Source organism: Mustela nivalis (genome assembly GCF_964662115.1).
Source record: "Mustela nivalis genome assembly, chromosome: 17".
NCBI lineage: Eukaryota > Metazoa > Chordata > Mammalia > Carnivora > Mustelidae > Mustela > Mustela nivalis.
The window spans coordinates 42382382-42402669 of record NC_139036.1 but is presented as its reverse complement, the minus strand read 5'-3'; the positions used below and the strand labels follow the sequence as shown (position 1 = coordinate 42402669).

Sequence of the window (20288 nt, the reverse complement as noted above, 5' to 3'; positions counted from 1 at the left end):
TCTTCCACTGCTGGGCACTTGGCTCCCCAGACACTGAATTCAACGAAACCAAGTCAGAGGAGGCAGAAGGAAGGGAAGCTGATTAGAGCTCACGCTGGCCGAGCTGTCCAGGGCCTTCCTGCCCTGCGGTCTTGTGTTAGTCGCTCATTGTCTTCTGTGATGAGAAGTGGGCCCAGTTAAGCCCCTTCTGAATGTTTTCCATACCCCCTCCCTTCCTGCGGCTTTTGTGTTTTGCAAAATTTGCGTCTGGAAATGACCCCTCTGGCCAGTACTTTTTTTTTTTTTTTTTAAGAATTTATTTATTTATTTGACAGCGATCACAAGTAGGCAGAGAGGCAGGCAGAGAGAGAGGGGGAAGCAGGCTCCCTGCTGAGCAGAGAGCCCGACGCGGGACTCGATCCCAGGACCCTGGGATCATGACCTGAGCCGAAGGCAGGGGCTTAACCCACTGAGCCACCCAGGCGCCCCAAGCCAGTACTTTTGCTGTCGACGGTGGCACCCGGTAACCCCAACTCTTGGGACCCTCACCCTGCTCAACACAGAGCCGGCACTCAGGGTCTTGCCCAGCGCGGGCGCCGCCCTCTCCTGGCCCCGCCCGCCACCGGGTCCCCCGCCCGCTGTTCCCCGGCCTCCCGGGCGGCGGACGACGCCTGCGCAGTGCGGGCGCGGGGAGGTCGTTGTCCCGGCGCCGTCGTCCCGGCCGCGAGCGCCATGGCGGAGGAGGTGAGGCGGGAGGAAGCGTCCGACGTGGGGCGGGCTCCGATCCCCGGGGCGCTCCGAGGCTCCCAGCTGGCCGCCTGGGCCCCGCCGCGCCACCTCGGCCAGTAGGCGCCCGGGTCTGGCCCGGAGCCCCCCTGTGCGCCTCGCGCGCCCCGGCCCTGCCTCGCAGGGCTGCGGAGCCGGCGCCGGGCTCCCCCTGGGCCCAGCGCGGTGCCGGGGTCAGCGCTTCTCTCGCGTCTCGGGACAGGTGAGCACCCTGATGAAGGCCACGGTCCTGATGCGGCAGCCCGGGCGGGTGCAGGAGATCGTGGGCGCCCTCCGCAGAGGCGGGGGAGACCGCTTGCAGGTACGGCGGGGGCGACGTGGGGCGGCTGGGGAGGTGACCGGCCCAAGGGGCCTGCCCGCGCTGCCGCGGACGCTGCCGGCCCTGAGCCCCTACAAATGGCCAGCGGCCGGAGGGCGAACCGGTTGCTCCACCTGATTGCCCTGGGTTAGAGTCCACCTGCCGGAAAACCGACATTTCAAATTTGTCGGTCATGACCAGCGTCTGCTTCCTCTTACTAGGTAGAAGGCACCCAGCACCAGGCCCTGGGGCCTTGTTTCCACACTAGCCGGGTCAGCGGGCTCCGCAGGAAGTTGCAGATGTGATGGGTCACCTTGGGAGGGACCCAAGGCAATGAGATGGCAAAGCTAAGAGTCAGAGAGGGTCTTGATTCTTCAGTCCCGACCCTGCCAGCGACCTCCAAGAGTCTGGGCGTCCTCAGGCATAGCAGGCTGCTACTAACTAGGATTAGTTCTCCCTCCCCGCTCCCAACCCCTTCCTAACTCCTGCAGGGCTTTGCCTACTGGCTGAGCTGGTTTGCCTTTCATAATCTTCCCCTGCCCGGGCAGGGCCACACCATAAGGCATCTGTATGGATAGCATCTCTTTTTTGCATTTTAGGTCATCTCTGATTTTGACATGACCTTGAGCAGGTTTGCATATAATGGAAAGCGATGCCCTTCTTCTTACAGTAAGTCACATACTAGCTTGCTTTTTGGGGCTTGACAAGATGGTGGCTTCTGAGTGGCAAATGAAAGGAGTTTTGTGTGTTTGCAGACATTCTGGATAACAGCAAGATCATCAGTGAGGAGTGCCAAAATGAGGTGGGTTACAGCCCCTTCTTTGTTCAGAGATGGCTGTCATGTTCTACTTGAGATAGTTCTCGGTTAGGACCAAAGATTCCAGGGTAGAGACCTTGGAAGATTAATATTTTTAAAAAATTGTTCTTATGTTCAGGTGGACCTAGTCTCATAGACTGGGGCAGTGTTTCCTTTTTGTTCAAGACATGTGACGATTGGTGGTTAGCATATGGATGTTATGCATTCTGCGAGTTATAGAGTTTACAAGAGACTTCAACATTTGCTGTTTAACCCTCCAGCAACTCCAAAGGGTGGATAGAACCACTATTATCTCCATTTAACAGATGAGAAAACAGGCTTGAAGAGGATAAGCAACTCCTTCAAGGGTCATACAGGCAAGACACAGAGAGCTTGGTTTTCCCATAGATCTAATACTGTCCCAAACTCTTTTCACTACATTATGCTGTTTCTTTAATAATATAATTGGGATGGGGGGGCACCTGGGTGGTTCAGTGGGTTGAGCATCTGACTCTTGGTTTTGGCTCAGGGTGGTGGGATCTGGGATTAAGCCTGCTGAGCAGGGAGTTTGCTTGAGATTCTTTCCCTCTCCCTCTGACAGTCCCCCTGTGCACCCCCCCCCCTCTCTAAAATAGATAAGTCTTTTAAAAAACATATAATTTTTTTGGCAAGGTAAAAAGTATCAAGAAAGACTTCTGAATTAATGTCACTATATGATAACGCTCACTTCCATGAGATGCATACAAATATTATATATAAATCATGCAGCCTTGGAGTTCATTTTACTTTGTTCCACATTCTGGCCTCTTTGCCAGAGGAGAGCCCTGCTGGCTGTACATTTCTCTGTAGTTTGCTGAGCTCTTTCTGCTGAAGAGCTGTATCATTTAGTTTCACTTCGTTATGAAATTCACTAAATTACATTTTAAGCGGTCTGTCAATCTGTCATCTTGATCAGCTTTTCCAATACCCTGTCATGGTTACTTGTTATTAAGATGGGCAGCAAATTATAGATGCACCTTATATTTCTAAAACCCATCTTTCTGGAGATGCACTTTTAGCTTAACGTAAATTCTGGCTCCAGACCTAGTCAGTTGCTTTTGGTAAGTCACTTTTAGTGGTCCCTCACATACATGTCTTATCAGCTTCCAGAAAGCTGCACCCACAAGTAAGACAACAGGTTGGGTGCCTGCTCTAGGATAACAAAATGAAGGCAAACTAAGATTCTGGGCGTTGATGAGCTCCCGAAAAAAATCACAAAGCAAAGTTTATGCATGAAGCCCTTTTTCTTTTTAAAAAAGTATATTCTGTTGAATTCTCTTACACTTTTTAGAAAAATATTCTCACACTCCCCCCAAAATGCACACATTGAGAATCTCAATACATTTTAGGAGTTTTCTCCCTTTGTCAGTGTGTGCTCTTTGCCTTTAACTCTCTTTTGGACCCATGGTCAGGGACTCCACATTGATCTCATAATATTCTGAGACTGGGCATATGTTAAAGTTAAAATTCTTTTGCCCGACCAGTTCCCGTTTTTATTGGGTGCTGTTACTGACTGGCCTGTGTGACTCGTGGTCCCAGATGCGGTCTCCCCAGACATGGAAGGAGATCTTAATAAGAGAAGGTGCACACAGGAGCCGGTGAACTGATTGTCCTGATGTTGGTTCTGTGATTGTTATCCACCGACATGCTGGCTCCCAAACCCACTTCCGTGATTTTTCTACTTCCACTTTCATGATTTTTGCCATATCTGTTAGAGTGGCCAGTAATACATATTTTACTTAAAGTTGGGTCACTATTAAAAATCTGAATGTGGGGAGTCTGGGTGACTCAGTCAATTGAGCATCTGCCTTCGGCTCAGGTCGTGGTCCCAGGATCCTGGGATCGAGCCCGGAAGAGGGCTCCCTGCTCAGTGGGGAGTCTGCTTCTCCCTCTCCCTCTCCCTGCTGCTCCCCCTGCTTGTGCTCTCTCTGTCCCTCTCTGTCAAATAAATAAAACCTTTAAAAAAAAATCTGAGTGCAATTAGAAAAGAAACAATCTTTGTGAGAGCATGAATTTGATGCGCTCGTTTTTTTTTTTCTTAATATGCATTAAAAGGAATCCAAAACTACTAAAATGATAAGTGTGTATCCGTGTGCCTCCTAAAGTGACTTTGCCTACCCCCTGAGAATGTGGACCCCATTTGGGGAAATATAGCTTTAATCCCTTCTTACCGGTTAAGCCCTGTCGACTGAGCTAGAGAATAACAACAAAATCTAGTAACTTCTCACCTGAGAGCAAAAGGTCTTTGTGGATTCTTAGACCTCACCCTCTGAGGGTGCGGATGTAGGGCTGACCAGCTCGGCAGGTCCATCACTCCCTAACACAGAGTTGCCTCTTCTAGGTGATTATTTCCTCACACTCAGCTGTGGGCCTTCGCTGGGGAAAACTTGATGTGGGCTAACGGCTTTTCTCTTCATTTGGATGTCCCAGCTCAAAGCGCTCCTTCACCACTATTACCCAATTGAGATCGACCCGCATCGGACCATCAAAGAGAAGTTACCTCACATGGTGGAATGGTGAGTGACGGTGGTTTTGAACTGCTCCTGGCCCCCATGATGGATGGGTCCGGGAGAGGGGTATGTTTTTCCTGAGCTTGAATGAGGTGGCAGGCCCCCTTACCTTACTGAATTGCCCTGGCCCCCTATTAGAACCAACCGTCCAGCCCCAGAGGGGCTAACTTGTGGCTGCTGCTGGAGTGGGGTTCCACTGAGAATCCTTGGAAGGAGGGAGAAGCCCCTGGGTTTGGGGAACTGCACGCTGCAGGGAGATAACTTTCCTATAGGAACCAACATAGCCTATAGGGGACAGAGCCCTGGTTCTCCAGAACATGGGGTCTCACCAAGGGAGGGATTCAGGAGGGCTTGGACTTCAGCGGTTAGCCCATCCAGTTCTTGTTCCCGTGGCTGTGGTTCGGCTTCCTCACCCTCTTCCTTTTAAGGCCAGCCGGAGTCCTTCAGGAAGTGGCTTGGTAGAAAAGGATGAGGCCTCCATTAATCTTTCCAGAGGGGACTTGGCCCTAAAAAGGGAAAGGATACTTTCCTACTTAGTGATTGGAATTTGGGCTTTTTTGGGGCGTCTGCTTCTAGGTGGACCAAAGCACACGATCTCCTTTGCCAACAGAAGATTCAGAAGGCTCAGATTGCCCAGGTGGTTAAAGAGTCCAATGCAATGCTTAGGTAAGTGGCTTGCTCTGGGAAACATTGGAAACTGGCTTGCTCCCAAAAAGAGGCTGGGAAGGACTGGAGGGGAGTTAGTTGCTAGGGGAATAAGAAGAGACAGACACCATAAGTGGCTGATGTGAAGAAGGCCTTGCTTTTCCTCTCTGAATACAGCTAAAGGATTTCTCACCTGTGAGTGCTTCCTAGGAAGCTGTCTGCTACTAGTGGAGGTAATAGGAATATGACCAAGGCTTCATCTCCTGGAACAAACAGCGTCTAGCTCATTTTCTCCAGTGGTGAAAAGACTTTGGGGTCACCATGATGCCTGGTGTTCTGGATTAAACCAGACATGGGAGTTGACTGGCCTAGGACCCTTGATCATCAGCGGCATTCCTAGTGCTACTCTCTCTGCTGCCATGTTCTTTCTTTCTTCTTTTTTTTTTTAATTAACATATAATGTGTTATTTGTTTCAGGGATATAGGTCTGCGATTCATCAGTCTTACACAATACATAGTGCTCACCGCAACACAGCCCCTCCCCAGTGTCCATCACCCAGCCACCCCATCCCCCCACCTCCCTCTCCTCCAGCAACTCTCAGTTTGTTTCCTGAGGTTAAGAGTCTCTATGGTTTGTCTCCCTCTGTGGTTTCATCTTGTTTTATTTTTTTCCTTTCTTCCCCTATGATCCTCTGCCTTATTGCTTAAATTCCGTATATGAGTGAGATCATATGATAATTATCTTTCTCTGATAGACTTATTTCGCTTTGCATAATACCCTCTAGTTCCATACATGTCATTGCGAATGGCAAGATTTCATTCTTTTTGATGACTGAGTAGTATTCCTGGGTGTGTGTGTGTCTGTGTGTGTGTGTGTGTCTGTGTATCTGTGTGTCTGTGTGTATACACAAGCCCCGCCTTGGGCTTCCAGCTCGGAGGGGAATCTGCTGCTCCTTCTCCCTCTGTCCCTTCCTCCACTCATGCGCATGCTCTCTCTCTCAAATAAATAAAATCTTTAAAAAATAAAATAATAAAATGTTTCTAAAAAGAAAAATTTAGAGGCACCTGTGTGGCTCAGTCAGTTAAGCGTCTGACTCTTGATTTCGACTCAGGTCATGATCTCAGGATCCTGGGATGGAGCCCCATGTCGGGCTCTGTGCTCAGTGGGGAGCCTGCTTAAGACTCTTTCTCCCTCTCCCTTCCCTCCACACCCACACTCTCTCTTAAATAAATATATATTTTTTTAAGATTTTATTTATTTGACAGACAGAGATCACAAGTAGGCAGAGGGGCAGGCAGAGAGAAAAGAGGAAGCACACTCCCCGCTGAGCAGAGAGCCCAATGCGGGGCTCGATCCCAGAACCCTAGGATCATGACCTGAGCCGAAGACAGAGGCTTTAACCCACTGAGCCACCCAGGTGCCCCAAATAAATAATTTTTTAAAGATAGTATTAAAAATACTTTTCTTTCCCAAGATTTTATTTATTTGGTGGACAGAGAGAGATCATAAGTAAGCAGAGAGACAGGCGGTGGGGGCGGGAAGCAGGCTCCCCGCTGAGCAGAGAGCCCAGTGTGGGGCCCCATCTCAGGATCCTGATATCATGACCTGAGCCAAAGGCAGAGGCTTAACCCATTGAGCCACCCAGGCACCCGAATAAAAATACTTGAAAAAAAATCTTTTGTTTATTCATTTGAGAGAGAGAGACAGACAGACGGGGCACAAACGGGGGGGGGAGGGCAGAGGGAGAGGATAGAAGCAGACTCCCCACCGAGCTGGGAGCCTGACGTGGGGCTCGATTTCAGGACCTGGAGATCATGACCCGAGCAGAAGGCAGACACTCAACCATCTGAGCCACACAGGCGCCCCAAATAAATCTTTGAAAATGAAAAATTTAAAAATACATCACCGAAGTAGGAAGTAAAGACGAGGAGCAGAGGCAGTGCCATTGCAGAGTCCGTCTGTCTCTTTTCAGGGAGGGATACAAGACGTTCTTCAACACCCTCTACCAGAACAACATTCCCCTTTTCATCTTCTCCGCGGGCATTGGTGACATCCTGGAGGAGATTATCCGGCAGATGAAGGTGTTCCACCCCAACATCCACATCGTGTCTAACTACATGGACTTTGACGAAGACGTGAGCCTGACCTCCTTTAGGCTGGGAGGGTGGAGGGGTGGGAACCGCCAGCACCCCTCCCCGGCAGCAGCTGAAACCCTGAACCCTGACCTGGGGAGGAAAGGGAGGGAACTCTTGCTGGCTTCTTGCCCTCAGGCCTTTACTTGTTTCTTCATGCCCACTAAAGACAGTTACCTCTGAAGGACTCGCCCTTTGGTGTTTGACAGCTCACTGGGGTACCTAATTTAGGGTTCAGCCAGGCCCCATGTCAGTGTCCCAGGCCATCCTGGGTACTCCAGGGCTTAGACTTTGACTTGTTTTCCTGGAGCCAGACCGAGGTTCTGACTTCACCTCATGCCAACTGCTGGGCCGCTGCTCCGTTCACCTGGGGCAAGACTGCGCCCACCATCAAGGGCAAACACACATGTGGCCTGAACAGTTCCCGTGTCACGGCTTCACGCTCCCGCCAGAGTGGCTGATTGGTCATGTCTGAGGGTCCTTGTGAGTTTTTAAATCAGGGGTTACACACTTTTTGTTGTAAAAGGCCTGGTAGTACCTACTTTAGATTTTGTGGGATGATGGGCTCTGATCTGTCACAACCACTCAACTCTGCTGTGGCAAAAAAAAAAAAAAAGTGGCCACAGTGCTTGCTTCTGGCTACAGGACCTAGTTGGCAGGCCCTGAGTTTGGACTACAAGGAGGTTCTGGCATTTCTCTGGCTGTCGGGATTCTCTTTCCTCTGTGACAGAGACCGCGGAGAACGGGCTCTAGAGGGTCCCTGCAGCCCTTCTGTCTCTCGCTTGCTTAGGGTTTCCTCCAGGGATTTAAGGGCCAGCTCATACACACATACAACAAGAACAGCTCCGTTTGTGAGAACTCCGGCTACTTCCAGCAGCTTCAGGGCAAAACCAACATCCTCCTGCTGGGAGACTCCATGGGGGACCTCACGATGGCTGATGGGGTGCCAGGTGTGGAGAACATTCTCAAGATTGGCTTCTTAAATGACAAGGTAGGTGTGGGACCAGAGCTTCCCAGCTCAGTGGCGTGCTTCTGTTTCGATGCCTGTTAAATGCCTGGCGAACACCTCTATGTGCCGGTCAAGGTCAAGTCGTAGATGCACTGAGGTGTGGCACGAACTATATTCTCATGGGAAAACAGCGATGACAGCTGTCGGGCACATGGCACGACAGCGGAGTTCAGAGACACTATTGGGTGCTCACCACGTACCTGGCATATTGACCCACTTAGTCCTTACGGCAGCCTTCTGAGATAGTGACTCTTATGCCTCGTTTTACAAATGGGGAAACTGAGTCAAGGAGGTTCATCTACCGGTGGTAGATAGTGTAGGAAGTGGGGGGCTGATTACAATCCTAAATCATAGCTTTAAGGCATGACTGAGGTGGGAGATGTCAGTATTCAGGAGGTGGGTTTATAAGTCAGAGAAGGAAAACACAAGAACAGACCAGAGGCCAACAGAGGCGGGGGGGATCACCATCAGCATGAAGGGGCTCGGTATGGTGTCAAGTTAGACCACCAGTTCGCGCATCCTCCCTCCACAGCCAGCCAGCATGTGCCGAAGACCTCTAGAATGCTTGACCCGTGTGAAAATTCAGTCCAGATGGATTAGAAATCACATCTGGTTTTTAAATTTTAATCCCAGTCCTGTCCTCCTGTCACTGACCCGAGGGTTAATCGTGGCGCCCTGTGCCCGCTGCCGTCCAGAGGGCAGGTCTCTGTCCCGGAGCTGTTCTTGGGGAGCTGCAGCTCGAATGCCCTCCGCCCCTTGCCCCGGGTGCCTGAGAGGCAGAGGCAGAAGGCAGGGCGTTCTGGGGACTCTCTGTCCCTCCCCCGGGCAGGTGGAAGAGCGGCGGGAGCGCTACATGGACTCCTACGACATTGTGTTGGAGAAGGACGAGACGCTGGATGTGGTCAACGGGCTGCTGCAGCACATCCTGCACCGCGGGGACTGGAGAGAGACACAGGGCTCCTGAGAGCCAGCAGGCGGCTGGGGGGGCCGGCACCACGGGCTGGAGAGCGGGGAGCCTCACCGGGAGGTCGCCCTGTGGGAGCGCTGCTCGCTGCATGTCCCTGTGCGCGTGGAGTCCGGGATGCAGCTGCTGAGCCTGGGCCTCTCCTCCTCCTCCCCCAGTGTCCTCTGTGGTGTTCTCGGGGGTGGGGCTGGTGGGGGGCCCCTGCCGGGGGGCAGGGATCAGCCAGGTGAAAGCGGGACCCACAGGGTGTTAGTGCCCTAGGGACCATCTAATCCAGGGGTTCTTTCTCCCCTAATTTTTTAAACACAGGAAGATGTTCTTCAAAGAAATCTAATGTGTGAAACAGATCAAAATAAAAAAAGGAGAAAACAGTTGTTCTGATTTGGGGGGGGTGCAGGGCTGGCTGGCTTAGTTGGTGGGGCGTGTGACTCTTGATCTCAGGGTTATGGGTTTGGGCCCTACATGGGGTGTACAGACTACTTAGAAAATAAAATCTTTAAAAAAAATAAAACCAAACACCAAGTTCACTCATGAGACCCTCTGACCCCAGACCCTCCCCTAAATGTGTCTGGGGACCAAGGTGAGTAGGCAGGTCTGGAAGGTGTGTTTCCAAACCCTGACCTGGGATGGTTTCACATGATGCTGAGGTGTCCGTTAAACGTGGAGTTGAAGGGGTCCGTCGGGCCTGGCAAGCCTGGTGTGTAGAGCTCCTTGATGGATCTCCAAATGGATCCGTTTGGAGATTTTCTCTTGTGCCCTGGGCTCCTGCCCTGTCTTCTCTTCCTTATGTGGGCCCAGGGCCATGGAGATGGGTGCCTTCGGGGTGGGGAGGGTCCTGCAGTGGGACCTGAAGGGAGAAGCTGGACTTCTGCTCTGTCGTCTCGCATCACTGGCTGCCCTTTGAGTTCCTTTCCTCCCCTGTTGGCTTGGATGGTCAAGAACTAGCTGAATTCTCTCTAGGGCACCTTTTGAAGGTGTAAAGCAGTCAGTTCCACTGGCGTTTTGCAGCGTGCCCTCAGAAAAACGCACTGCTCCTCCTGCAGAGGGTGCCTGGCTGTGGGACACGGTTCCCTGCAGCTCTGTAGGGGAAGGAAGGCAGTGCCTCCCTCACGAGAGCCCTGAAAGCGGGTGTCACTTCCATCTACAGGTGGCTTGGAAAAGACCAGAAACTTCAACTCCATAGCTAGGAGCTAGTGCCAGGATTTCAGTGATTCTGACCGAAGCCGTAGCGTTTCTTGGGCTTCACGCATTCACACCCGCGCGTGGGCTCCGGTTCCAAGCTTGCCTGTTGGCTTCTGGGGAGCTTGTGGCTACCATTGGAGGCCCATCGGCAGCCACAGTCAGACCCTGAGGTGCCCTTGGGATGCTTTGGGGCCAGGAGTATCTGTGATTGGCCGTGGGGAAAAGCCATGTCTCAGGATCCTGAGCAAGAAGTGGATGCTCGTAGGGGACAGGTCAGTTCAGGGAGCCCAGGACCATCAGTCTGTCACCCAAGCCTCCCCTGCTCTCCTGTCCCCTCCTGGTTTAGGTCATCTTTGTTCTAGCTGGGCGGGAGAGGGGAAGGTGGCTGGCCTGCTGGCTGGAGCAGCTCTTCCCTGAAGACCCTGGAGATGGAGGCCCTGTTACCTTTGCTTCAGACGGGGGGGGGGGGGGGGGATCAGGACGGAGGTGATGGCTGGCAGCCAGGAGCAGGGAGAGGTGGGGCTCGCTGAGCATTGGAACAAATCTACATGTGAGAGATGATTCCGACCTGAGCCGCTTAATTTAATTCTTGAGTTTCTTGGGTCATGTTTGAGGTCAGGGACCTCATCTTTCCATTCAGTTGGGACAGTCTCTCTCCACCCCTCCCCCAGGAGGTCCCTGTATGCATGCCCACTCCCCACCCTCCCTCCTGCAGTTAGGGGGTTCCTCTCCATGGAGAGGGCCCTGATGAGGCCAAAGGAGGCAGGAGGCAGAGATCCAGGATCTCGAGTGTCTACTTTGTGCCCCTTTCTTCCCCAGTCTTTGGGTCCAAAGGCTTCCCTGCATGGAAAGAGCACATCCTGGGGCGCCTGGGTGGCTCAGTGGGTTAAAGCCCCTGCCTTCGGCTCAGGTCCTGGGATCGAACCCCACATCGGGCTCTCTGCTCTGCGGGGAGCCTGCTTCCTCCTCTCTGCCTGCCTTTCTGCCTACCTGGGATCTCTGTCTGTCAAATAAATAAATAAAATATTAAAAAAAAAAAAAGCACATCCTGAGGCCTTTGGTTTAGTCTTTTATTTGGTGCAAAGGAGAAAGGGATCCGACACCAATTTAGTGTTTTGAATATGCAGAGCTCTGCCTACCCCCCTCTCACCCCAAGTGAGCCCTTCTTCCAAGTTTATCTCAGCCCTGAACCAAGGATGTCGTAGCCATCCAAGCAGTTATCCTCGCCCCGCCCACCCCTTCATATTCTTCCCCTTCTCTGTCCCTTAGAGAAAGCAGCCGCCTTTAGGGGTGAAAGGCAATGACAAGCCCAGCCCTGAATGCTGCACCCCAAGGTCACTCCAGCCCCTACTGGCCTGGAGGAGGGTGGACAGCGGAGGTGTGGGGACGCAGGGGACAGGTGGGGCGCTGCCCTCCCTAGATGCCAGCCAGAGTTGAGAGAGAGAGGCTGAGAGTCTGGTCAGTCCTGGTTCATGTTCCTGGGGAGCTGCCATGACACAGGAATAGGGGCCGGAGGGGGGTGGCTGGGGGTGGCAAGGAAAAGTATGGAAAAAAGGGAAATTTGGGGGAAGTGAAAGAATGACAAGCTCAGCCTTGTTCAGTGTCTGGTGACGTGGAGGGGAGGTATGGGTGACACGCCAGTAATGGCCCTGTTCAACCCTCAGGCTCGGCCAATGGCCAGCTTGGCTTTGTGACTCCAAAACTTGTGAGGGAGGGGTTTGGGGTCAGAAGAGAAAAACTGAGTAGAGGTCTGTGCTGTGGGTTTTACTCTGGGACTGGTGGGAAGACCAGAGTTGTCTCCTCTGACCACGTTTTAGATGTTTCTAGACATCATGCCAGCACAGGGGAGGGTGACTCTTACGAGGTCAGCCCCACTGCCCACTGAACTCCCAGAAGTGGGCCTTTGCATCTGGGCCCGGGCCCAGGCCCCCGCCCTTCAGAGCTCCTCGTGGACCCGCTCTTGGTCTTCGTCTGACTTCAGTTTGAGCTCCTCCACAGTGATCTTGCCATCCTGGTTGCGGTCCTGGTTCTGGAACATGTCTGCTATGGTTTTCTCCGGGTCCTGCCCAGGCATGAGACGTCCTTTGCCCTCACTGACTTGAGCCTTGATGAAGGTGGAGAACTGGGAGCCCAGAGAGCCAAGAGGAGAAGGGAGTGAGGGTCTCACCTGAGCGGCCGTGGGTGGCCTGGGGAAGGGCCCCAGGAGCCAGATGGCAGTGGGGGGGATGGGCTGCATGAGGAAGAGGCAGGGACAAGGGAGCTCAAGCACAGGGACCCGGCACAGGGGCAGAAACAGGTGCAGATGGGATGGCAGACGGACTGCATTGCTCGATGCCACCTACACGGTGGCTCGTGCTGGGGTGACAGCGGGGGATTGGTTCTTAGAAGGACTGAACTTCTCACCCACCTCCTCTGGGGGGACCTCGCCATCCTTATTGAGGTCCAGGCCTTCGAACAGGTTGACAGGAGGGTCCTCGTGCCACACAAACAGGTAGCCTGTGGGCAGCCCCTCCTCCCGGGATACCAGCTCCACCTCGAACAGCAGCACCGCACTGCCGGGGACACCCCGGGCTGGAGGCGGGGAAGGGAGAAGAGGAGAAGGAAGGCATCGCCATCAGGCCCGGGGCTGGGCCCGACTTGCAGCCTTGCCCTGGGAGCTCCCCAGACCAGAGGCCTCAGTTTCCCTGTGCCGGGCACATGGGATGTTTGTAGAACCCCTGGGAGGGATTCCTGCACTCCCCCCGCCAGCCCCCAAGGACAGTCAGCCCCTCACCTCCGCTCTCTCCATGTGCCAGGTGCGGGGGCACCACGAGCTGCCGCCTCTCTCCCACACACATGCCCTGCAGGCCCGTGTCCAGGCCCTCAATCACCTTGTTGGCCCCCAGAGTAGCCTCCTGGGGGTCACCGTAGTCGTGGCTGGGGGGAGAGCAGATTCCTGGGTCAGTGCCCATCCTTGTCCCCAGCCAGCTGTTATCCCATCGTCCCACCCCACCCCCGGCCCCCCCAGTTCAGAGGGAGAATGCCCTCCTCACGGAGCCACTGCCCCTAAAGCGTGGCCTGGCGGGCTCATCGCCCCTGGCTTTGGTTTCCGCTCCACAAATGGAGCCAGCGGCTCCCCTAGACGGCTGGCTTCACTCTCCCTGAGCCCACAAGGCAGGAACCTCAGCTCCTCAAGCTCCCCCACCACACTCGCTCGCTGGACGGGAACTTAGGGAAGAAGTACCCTTGGGGGTGATCAGGAGGACTCCCTGCACCTGGGCCCACCCACCTGCCCAGCCCTGGCCCCGCCCCGGACCCACGAGGAGAAGAGCTTGGTGCCATCCAGAAGGGAGCAGTTGTAGTGGTAGCGAACAAAGTCCCCAGGCTTGGCCGTCTCATTGCAGGTCTCCGGGGGCGGGGACAGAATCTTGATTTCCACAGGATCCGCAGGGTTGTGGAAGTCAATGATGTGGACATCGAAGATCAGCACAGCAGAGCCAGGGATCTTGTCTCCTGGAGCCAAAACGGGGAGTGGATAGGCTTGGAATCCAGAAGGGGCTGCTCGGGCCTCCACAGAGGCCCCTAGACCTACCCAGTCCTGTGTTTTCAAGCCAGGATGGGAAGGAGTATTTGTCCCCAGGGTCGATTCTTCTAATACCCTCTTGTGGAGGGTGAGGGGCAGGGAAGGAAGGGCCACGCCAGTTAGAAAGCCCTTTATACACAAGCTCTTGCAATCTCCCAGTAACTTACCCTGCTGGTCAGTGTGATTAGTCCCATTCTACTGGTGAGGACACTGAGGCTTCCAGCAAAGCTGGGGCACAAGTCCACGTCTCTTTGCTTCCTAGGACTACGCTTTTTCTGTTCTTCCATAACCACCCCGCCTCCCCAAACTCAGGAGTCTGCTGCCCTTCTCCAGAATGGAAGGGAGAAGTGGTGGGGGGGGGGGTTGCCCCTGGAGGAAAGGACGGAGTCTGTGTGGCAGGAGGTGGGCGGGTGAGAGAGGGGCAGAGCAGTGGCTGGGATGTCAGGGAACAGACTGCAGAGGAATAAGGCGGTGACTGGGAGCACAGGGGCATGCCTACCAGTTCCATTCTCCCCATAAGCCAGGTGGGGGGGGATGGTGATCCTCCGGCGCTCCCCTATGCAGGCGCCCTGCAGCCCCTGGTCCATCCCGGGGATGATGTAACCCTGCCCCACATAGGTGTTGTAGGTGTGGTTGCGGGAGTAGCTGTAAGGTGGGGAGGGTCAGCAAGGGAGTCAGAAGTGCACCCTGACCCCCTCTTCTCCCCAGCTCGGGGCAACCCCTAGCTGCTGTTGGGGTTGTGGGGGCCCCGTCCTCAGATCCTGCTTCAGCTTCCTCCTCCCTCCTCCCCACCCCCACCTTCCCTCTTCAGGAGTCCCCGGGACCTGGAATCAAAGGGGGTGCCGTCCATCAGGGACCCGTTGTAGTGGTAACGCATGAAGTCTCCAGCTACCGCTCTCCGGACGCAGCCAGGAGGTAGCTCCAGCGTCTCCAGCTGGACAGTGTCCTTAGGGTTGTGGACGTCAATCAAGAGCACGTGGAAGACCAGGGAGGCCTGCGGGGGGATCACAGTCCCTGGGGAAGGGATAGGCTTGAACCATACAAGTGGAGAGCAAACCACAGCTCCTTCTCCATTCAGGAAAGCCTATGTGAGCACCTTGCAAAAAGATGCTAATTCTATTCTCCAGAGACCCTTCCCAAGTGAGGCGTGAGCTGGATCTTCCCAAGACCATCACCAGCCCATATCGAATGCGTGTGAATCAGAATAAAGCACCCTTTTTTAGTGAGATCATCACCAAGATAGATTTCATCTCTATGGGCCTCCTTGGCTGAGTGTCCTTGTGCAGTACACAACCTGAACAACTGTATGTGGCAGCCCTCTTCTGGGGAATCCCCAAGTCCCTGTCTGTCCTCACCATAGCCTTTCTCGCCATAGGCCAGGAATGGAGGGATGATGATCTTCCTTCTCTCTCCAGGACACATGCCCAGCAGCCCCTGATCCATGCCCTTGATCAGCCAGCCAGAGCCAACGTAGGTGTCATAAGTGCCGTCCCTACTGTAGCTGCAGAGAATGAGGTAGAGGTGATGCTGCAGGAGACGGGAGAGGCAGGCTGTGCCCCGGACACCTTCCCCATCATACTCTATTCCCTAGGGCCCCAGGACTCCCTCCAGCCCTTACCTGGTGTCAAAGGCGGTGCCGTCCAGCAGGGTGCCATTGTAGTGGTAGCGGACAAAGTCGCTGTCCTGGACAGTGCGGGGGCAGTGGGCTGGGTGCAGCAAGGTGCTCACCTGCACAGTGTCTGCCTTGTTCCACACATCCAGCAGGACCACATCGAAGTAGAGGGTGGCATCAGGGGGAATGAGCCCCGCTGTGGGAGTCCAACAACCACAGCTAGTATTTGGGGCAGCCTCCAGGAACCCTCCAAACGCCACAGCCCCTGGGGCCCCAGGACTCCCTCTAGCCTTAGCTGGTGGCAAAGGCGGAGCCACAGTTGCACCAGCTCCAGCAAGGTGGATTGAATAGACATTGAAAGTCCCGCTTGCCCACGCCCACCCTGGCTCCCCTTCTCCCCAGTCAAGCTTCGATTCTACCCAGGGCCCTGTCATTTCCTGTTCTCCCACTCCAGGGGCAGGAGACAGAAACTCTGGTCTCAGACCTGCCACGACTCCCACTGCCTGTGCAGTGTGACCTTGGGCGAGTCACGCTCCCACTCGAGCTTCAGTTTTTTTGGTTTTGGGTTCCAGAATGCTGCCTCCTGCTCTCCTTCATCCCCATGCCTGGGCCCCAACCCTTCTCACCCACACCAATGCTGCCATAGCCCAGGTGGGGGGGCACAATGAGACGTCGTCGCTCGTTGACACACATGCCCATGAGGCCCCGGTCCATGCCGGTGATGAGGCGCCCCACGCCCACCACGATGGCCACCAAGGTGCTTCGGTCATAGCTGGAGGAGGGAGGAAACAGCTGGGGTACGGCGGCCTCTGCGCAGGGGCACACATACACTCAGTCCCCCTCCCATTCCACAGGTGTGCGTCCACAGGTCCTGTCTTCTTTCGGAGCCTCCCTCCCCAGTTACACAGGGAAGCCCCTGAGGGAGGCTGGGGGGGGCTTTTATTTGCCTAGGATGGGGGATGGGGGTGGATGGGGGAGGTGGGGGGTGGGGGCGGGGTATCTGTGCAGCAGAGGGAGGGCTACGTGTGGCACCAAGGGGAGGAGGCCCATTGAGCATTTATAACCAGCCAGATGAAATCCTTGGCCTTTTCCTTTCCTTTATTTCATTCTTTCCCCTGTGAACTGGACGTTAGGGTTTTCATTTTTCTCATGATGAAGTTTGAGATGAGAGGCTAACTGACTTGCCCAAGGTCCCTTGGTCTAGTGAACTCTGTTTTCTTGCTGCCACACCATCAATTTTCCAAGGAAAGGAGGAGGCAGCAGAGCTCACGGAGGGTAGGGATTGGTTTCCAGTTTGGGAAAGGCTTGTTTTATTTATTTAGTTATTTATAAAATATTTTATTTATTTATTTGACAGAGAGAGATCACAAGTAGGCAGAGAGGCAGGCAGAGAGAGAGGGAGAAGCAGGCTTCCCACCGAGCAGAGAGCCCGACATGGGGCTTGATCCCAGGACCCTGAGATCATGACCTGAGCCGAAAGCAGAGGCTTAACCCACTGAGCCACCCAGGCGCCCCGGAAAGGCCTGTTTTAAAATTGCTGTGGCCTTTATTTGTTTTTCTCTTACTTTTATTTATTAATTGTTTTATTGAAGTATGATTGACATACAATATGATTATTAGTTTCAGTTGTACAACATAGTGATTCGACATTTAATTGACATACATTACAAGAAGAGCAGAATGATAGATCCAGTCAGCATCTGTCACCAGTTAAGGGAGGGTGGGAGATTTTTTTCTTTATTTACTTATTCATTTATTTTTAAGATTCCACCTATTTATTTAACAGAGAGGGAGCACAAGGCGGGAGTAGCAGGCTTAGGGAGAGGGAGAAGCAGGCTCCCCACTACGCTCGATCCCAGGACCCTGGGATCATGACTTAAGCTGAAGGCAAACAATTCCCCTGAGATTTTTATTTTATTTTAAGATTTTATTCATTTATTTGATAGAGAGAGAGAGAGAGAGATCACAAGTAGGCAGAGAGGAAGGCAGAGAGAGAGAGAGAGAGAGGAAGTGAAGCAGGCTCCCTGCTGAGCAGAGAGCCTGATGTGGGGCTTGATCCCAGGACCCTGGGATCATGACCTGAGCTGAAGGCAGAGGCTTTAACCCACTGAGCCACCCAGGCACCCCAAGATTTTTATTTAAAATTTTTTTTTAAGTCACTTCATTTTTTTTAAGTTTATTTAATTTTTTTAGTAATCTCTAACTCCAACAAGGCGTTCGAACTCAAGACCTCAAGATCAAGAGTTGCATACTCTTCCAGCTGAGCCAACCAGGTGCCCCAAGAGATTTTTATTTTGATCCAAGGGGTTAAGAACCAGGGGTTAGGGAAGTTTTCCAAGCTCAGCACTGCACAAACTGGGACCAGCCAGGCTCCCAGAGTCCCATCATGGAAGTCATGGCCTGCTCCCCGCCCCTCCCCTACTTGGGCTGTGCTCTTGGCCACAGGCCATACCTCATTCTGCCCACTGAGCTGAGTCCTTCACATTGCTGCTGTGAGGCCCAAGCCTGCACAAAATTTCTTCCAGTTAAAAACTATCAGAGCACCCAGTCCTCCCCAGAGTCAAGATTAACGTGCCCTCAACTGGCTTTCGGATCGGTAGGCACTGAGCAAAGTTCGTGTTCATTCATCATCTTACTTGAGCCCTGTTACCAGTCTTAGGAAGGGAGGACTTAATTTCCCAGATTGTTTTTAACCTCCATTTTTCAGATAAGGAACATGAAGCTTCAAGTGGAGAAATTCCTTGTCCATGGTCACAGGCTGGACAGGAATCTGGGGTCTTGGACTCTGGAGTTCATGTTCTTACTCTGTATACTGCCTGCCTTCCAAAGCCAAGGCCACTAATTTCCCGTGGGCTGAGTTGCGTGTTTTGGGAAGGGGTCTAAGTGGGATTGACTTCTTGGGATATGCTGTGTGACTGGGACCCGAGGTTTAACCCAGCCTGGCGTGCAGTCCTGCCCTGTCTCCCCCAACAAAAGTGGCTTGCCAGAGCCAATCAAAGGCCCAATCAGACCAGAAGCCCATCTCTCACATGCCAAGGCTGGCAAGATGGGCGGCAGCCCAGGCCTGGTAGAGCTAAGATGGAGGAAGGTAGGGGTGCAGAGAGACCCGAAAGAGGGGTAAGAGAACCCTCCAAGGACCCCAGGAGGTCAATGGCAGGCCATGTGACACGTAGACAGTTGGGGTCCCTACACAGAGCTATGCCCTACACTCCTGGATCCATTGTGCTGTCTTACTCTAATGCTCCCTGGCTCTACAGGGCTAACTGCTCAAACTGACCACCACCTCCAGAGAGGTTCTACTGCTTCTTTTCCGGTTACAAAGGCGCTAGACCCTGGGGCTGGAACCAGAAGAGATTCAGGCTGGGTAGAAAGGGCAGGGGTCCCAGGCTGAGACCCCTGGAGAATTCACATGTAGCCTGGGGCCAAGCCCTTCCCCCCACCACTGGGGACCAGAACCTCCTCCCTGCCAGGCCTTTAATAAAGCACCGGTGAGTAAACAGAACAGTTCGCCTAGATCACCAAACACTTGGGGGGGGAAATGGGGAGCTTGTTCTAAAAGAAACTGGGTCCTTTGAGAGGCGAGGGCTTGAAATCCAGGGCAAGGATGTCTTTGGGAAGATGGAGGTCTGGGAGTCCCCATCCCCAGGGTGCTGTGTTAGGGGTTAGAAGACTATGGAGTAGGGGATGTGGACACAGCCTAAGGGGCTACAAGGGATCCCCAGAATTAAGAGAGCCTGGCCCTAAGGGGGGTGGCGAGTCTGGGGGCACCCAACCCATTACCTCGAGTCAAACTTCTTGCCATCCTCGAAAGTGCCGTTGTAGTGGTAGCGCACAAAATCCCCCATCTGCACTTCCCGGGGACAGGTCCTGGGAATGTGGTACCTCTCGATGACTACATCTTCCAGAGGGCCCCCGGCCGGGCTAGCACGGCCCAGCCCCCTCCCCACGGCCTGCACCAGCAGCAGCAGCAACTGCAGCAGGGGGAGCCGGGGGAAGGTGTGGCTGGGGGACACCGCGGGGAACATGGTGCCTGGAGCTGGGACGGCCGGCAGTGAGGACGAGCGAGGGAGTCGCCGCCGCTAAACTCCTTCCCCCGCTCCTCCCGGAGCAGGCTCCCCCCCTTCCTGTCCTCAGTCCCCACCCCCGCCCTGGCTGGTACACGTGGAATGGGGGGCAGGGGAGACTGAGCTGGCGGGCCGGGGGGCGGGAGAGCGAGGGTGGAATAGGAGGAGGGGGCAAGACGGAGTGCTGGAGTCACAGGAATGCACCACAAAGAACTCCAGCTTCCCTCCTCCCGCTGTCCCTGGGCTTAGCGTCCAGGGGCCCGGCCAGGGAGGGAGGTTCGGGAAAGCGGAGAAGTCGGAGCTTACTCCCATTTAAAAAAAAAGAAAGAAAGAAAAAAGAAAAAAGTTCTGCGTCTTTTTTTCCGGAGCCCCCGGGTCCTAAGGCCGGGCTGAAGAATCCCTTCCTTCTTTCGCTGGTACCCCCCCAAAATCTCTCCAGGTGGCTGGTGGGGCTCCAGAACCTCGTGGGGCTCCAGAGCCTTGGTATTGCCCCCGCCCACGACCCCCACTGCCCCCAGGGATGGCCTCTCCGGGGACCAGCAGCCCCGGGTCGCTGAAGCTGGGCGTCCAAGACTCCCCGCGCGGGGATGGAGATGGGTGGGCGGCGGCGAGAGTGCTGTGTGCAGGGTGAAGCCGGGTGTGCACCTCCCAGTAGCGGACCGGGGTCGGGGATGGGGAGGGGACACCAGAGGCGACTTCATCAGGGGTA

General features: G+C 54.2%; 2 protein-coding genes across 2 annotated transcripts; one reads left to right on the top strand and one right to left on the bottom strand.

Annotated features, from left to right (window-relative positions):
• Positions 1–640: 640 nt before the first annotated feature.
• On the top strand, positions 641–9530 carry NT5C3B (5'-nucleotidase, cytosolic IIIB). The gene is made up of 9 exons (XM_082706168.1): positions 641–723; positions 968–1066; positions 1663–1732; positions 1819–1865; positions 4329–4414; positions 4985–5074; positions 7027–7189; positions 7977–8177; positions 9025–9530. Exons 1-9 carry the CDS (start codon positions 712–714, stop codon positions 9157–9159), a joined length of 903 nt encoding a protein of 300 aa, XP_082562294.1. The 5' UTR covers positions 641–711; the 3' UTR covers positions 9160–9530.
• Positions 9531–11397: 1867 nt separating this feature from the next.
• On the bottom strand, positions 11398–19933 carry FKBP10 (FKBP prolyl isomerase 10). Its single transcript, XM_082706088.1, has 10 exons — positions 19296–19933; positions 16142–16287; positions 15522–15711; positions 15259–15404; positions 14728–14917; positions 14403–14548; positions 13641–13833; positions 13115–13257; positions 12749–12912; positions 11398–12463 (listed from the first exon to the last, which is right to left on the bottom strand). Exons 1-10 carry the CDS (start codon positions 19538–19540, stop codon positions 12278–12280), a joined length of 1749 nt encoding a protein of 582 aa, XP_082562214.1. The 5' UTR covers positions 19541–19933; the 3' UTR covers positions 11398–12277.
• Between the last annotated feature and the right edge of the window lie 355 nt (positions 19934–20288).

What these genes read in the sequence shown, in the direction of transcription:
- NT5C3B (XM_082706168.1), top strand. An exon ending in TTACCTCACATGGTGGAATG is followed by an intron (nt 4,415 to 4,984) that starts GTGAGTGACGGT and finishes GTCTGCTTCTAG; the next exon opens with GTGGACCAAAGCACACGATC. An exon ending in ACATGGACTTTGACGAAGAC is followed by an intron (nt 7,190 to 7,976) that starts GTGAGCCTGACC and finishes TCGCTTGCTTAG; the next exon opens with GGTTTCCTCCAGGGATTTAA.
- FKBP10 (XM_082706088.1), bottom strand. Translation starts at nt 19,540, where the DNA reads ATGTTCCCCGCGGTGTCCCCCAGCCACACCTTCCCCCGGCTCCCCCTG. An exon ending in GGCAAGAAGTTTGACTCGAG is followed by an intron (nt 16,288 to 19,295) that starts GTAATGGGTTGG and finishes TCCCTCCTCCAG; the next exon opens with CTATGACCGAAGCACCTTGG. An exon ending in GGCACATGGAGAGAGCGGAG is followed by an intron (nt 12,913 to 13,114) that starts GTGAGGGGCTGA and finishes CCCCGCCTCCAG; the next exon opens with CCCGGGGTGTCCCCGGCAGT.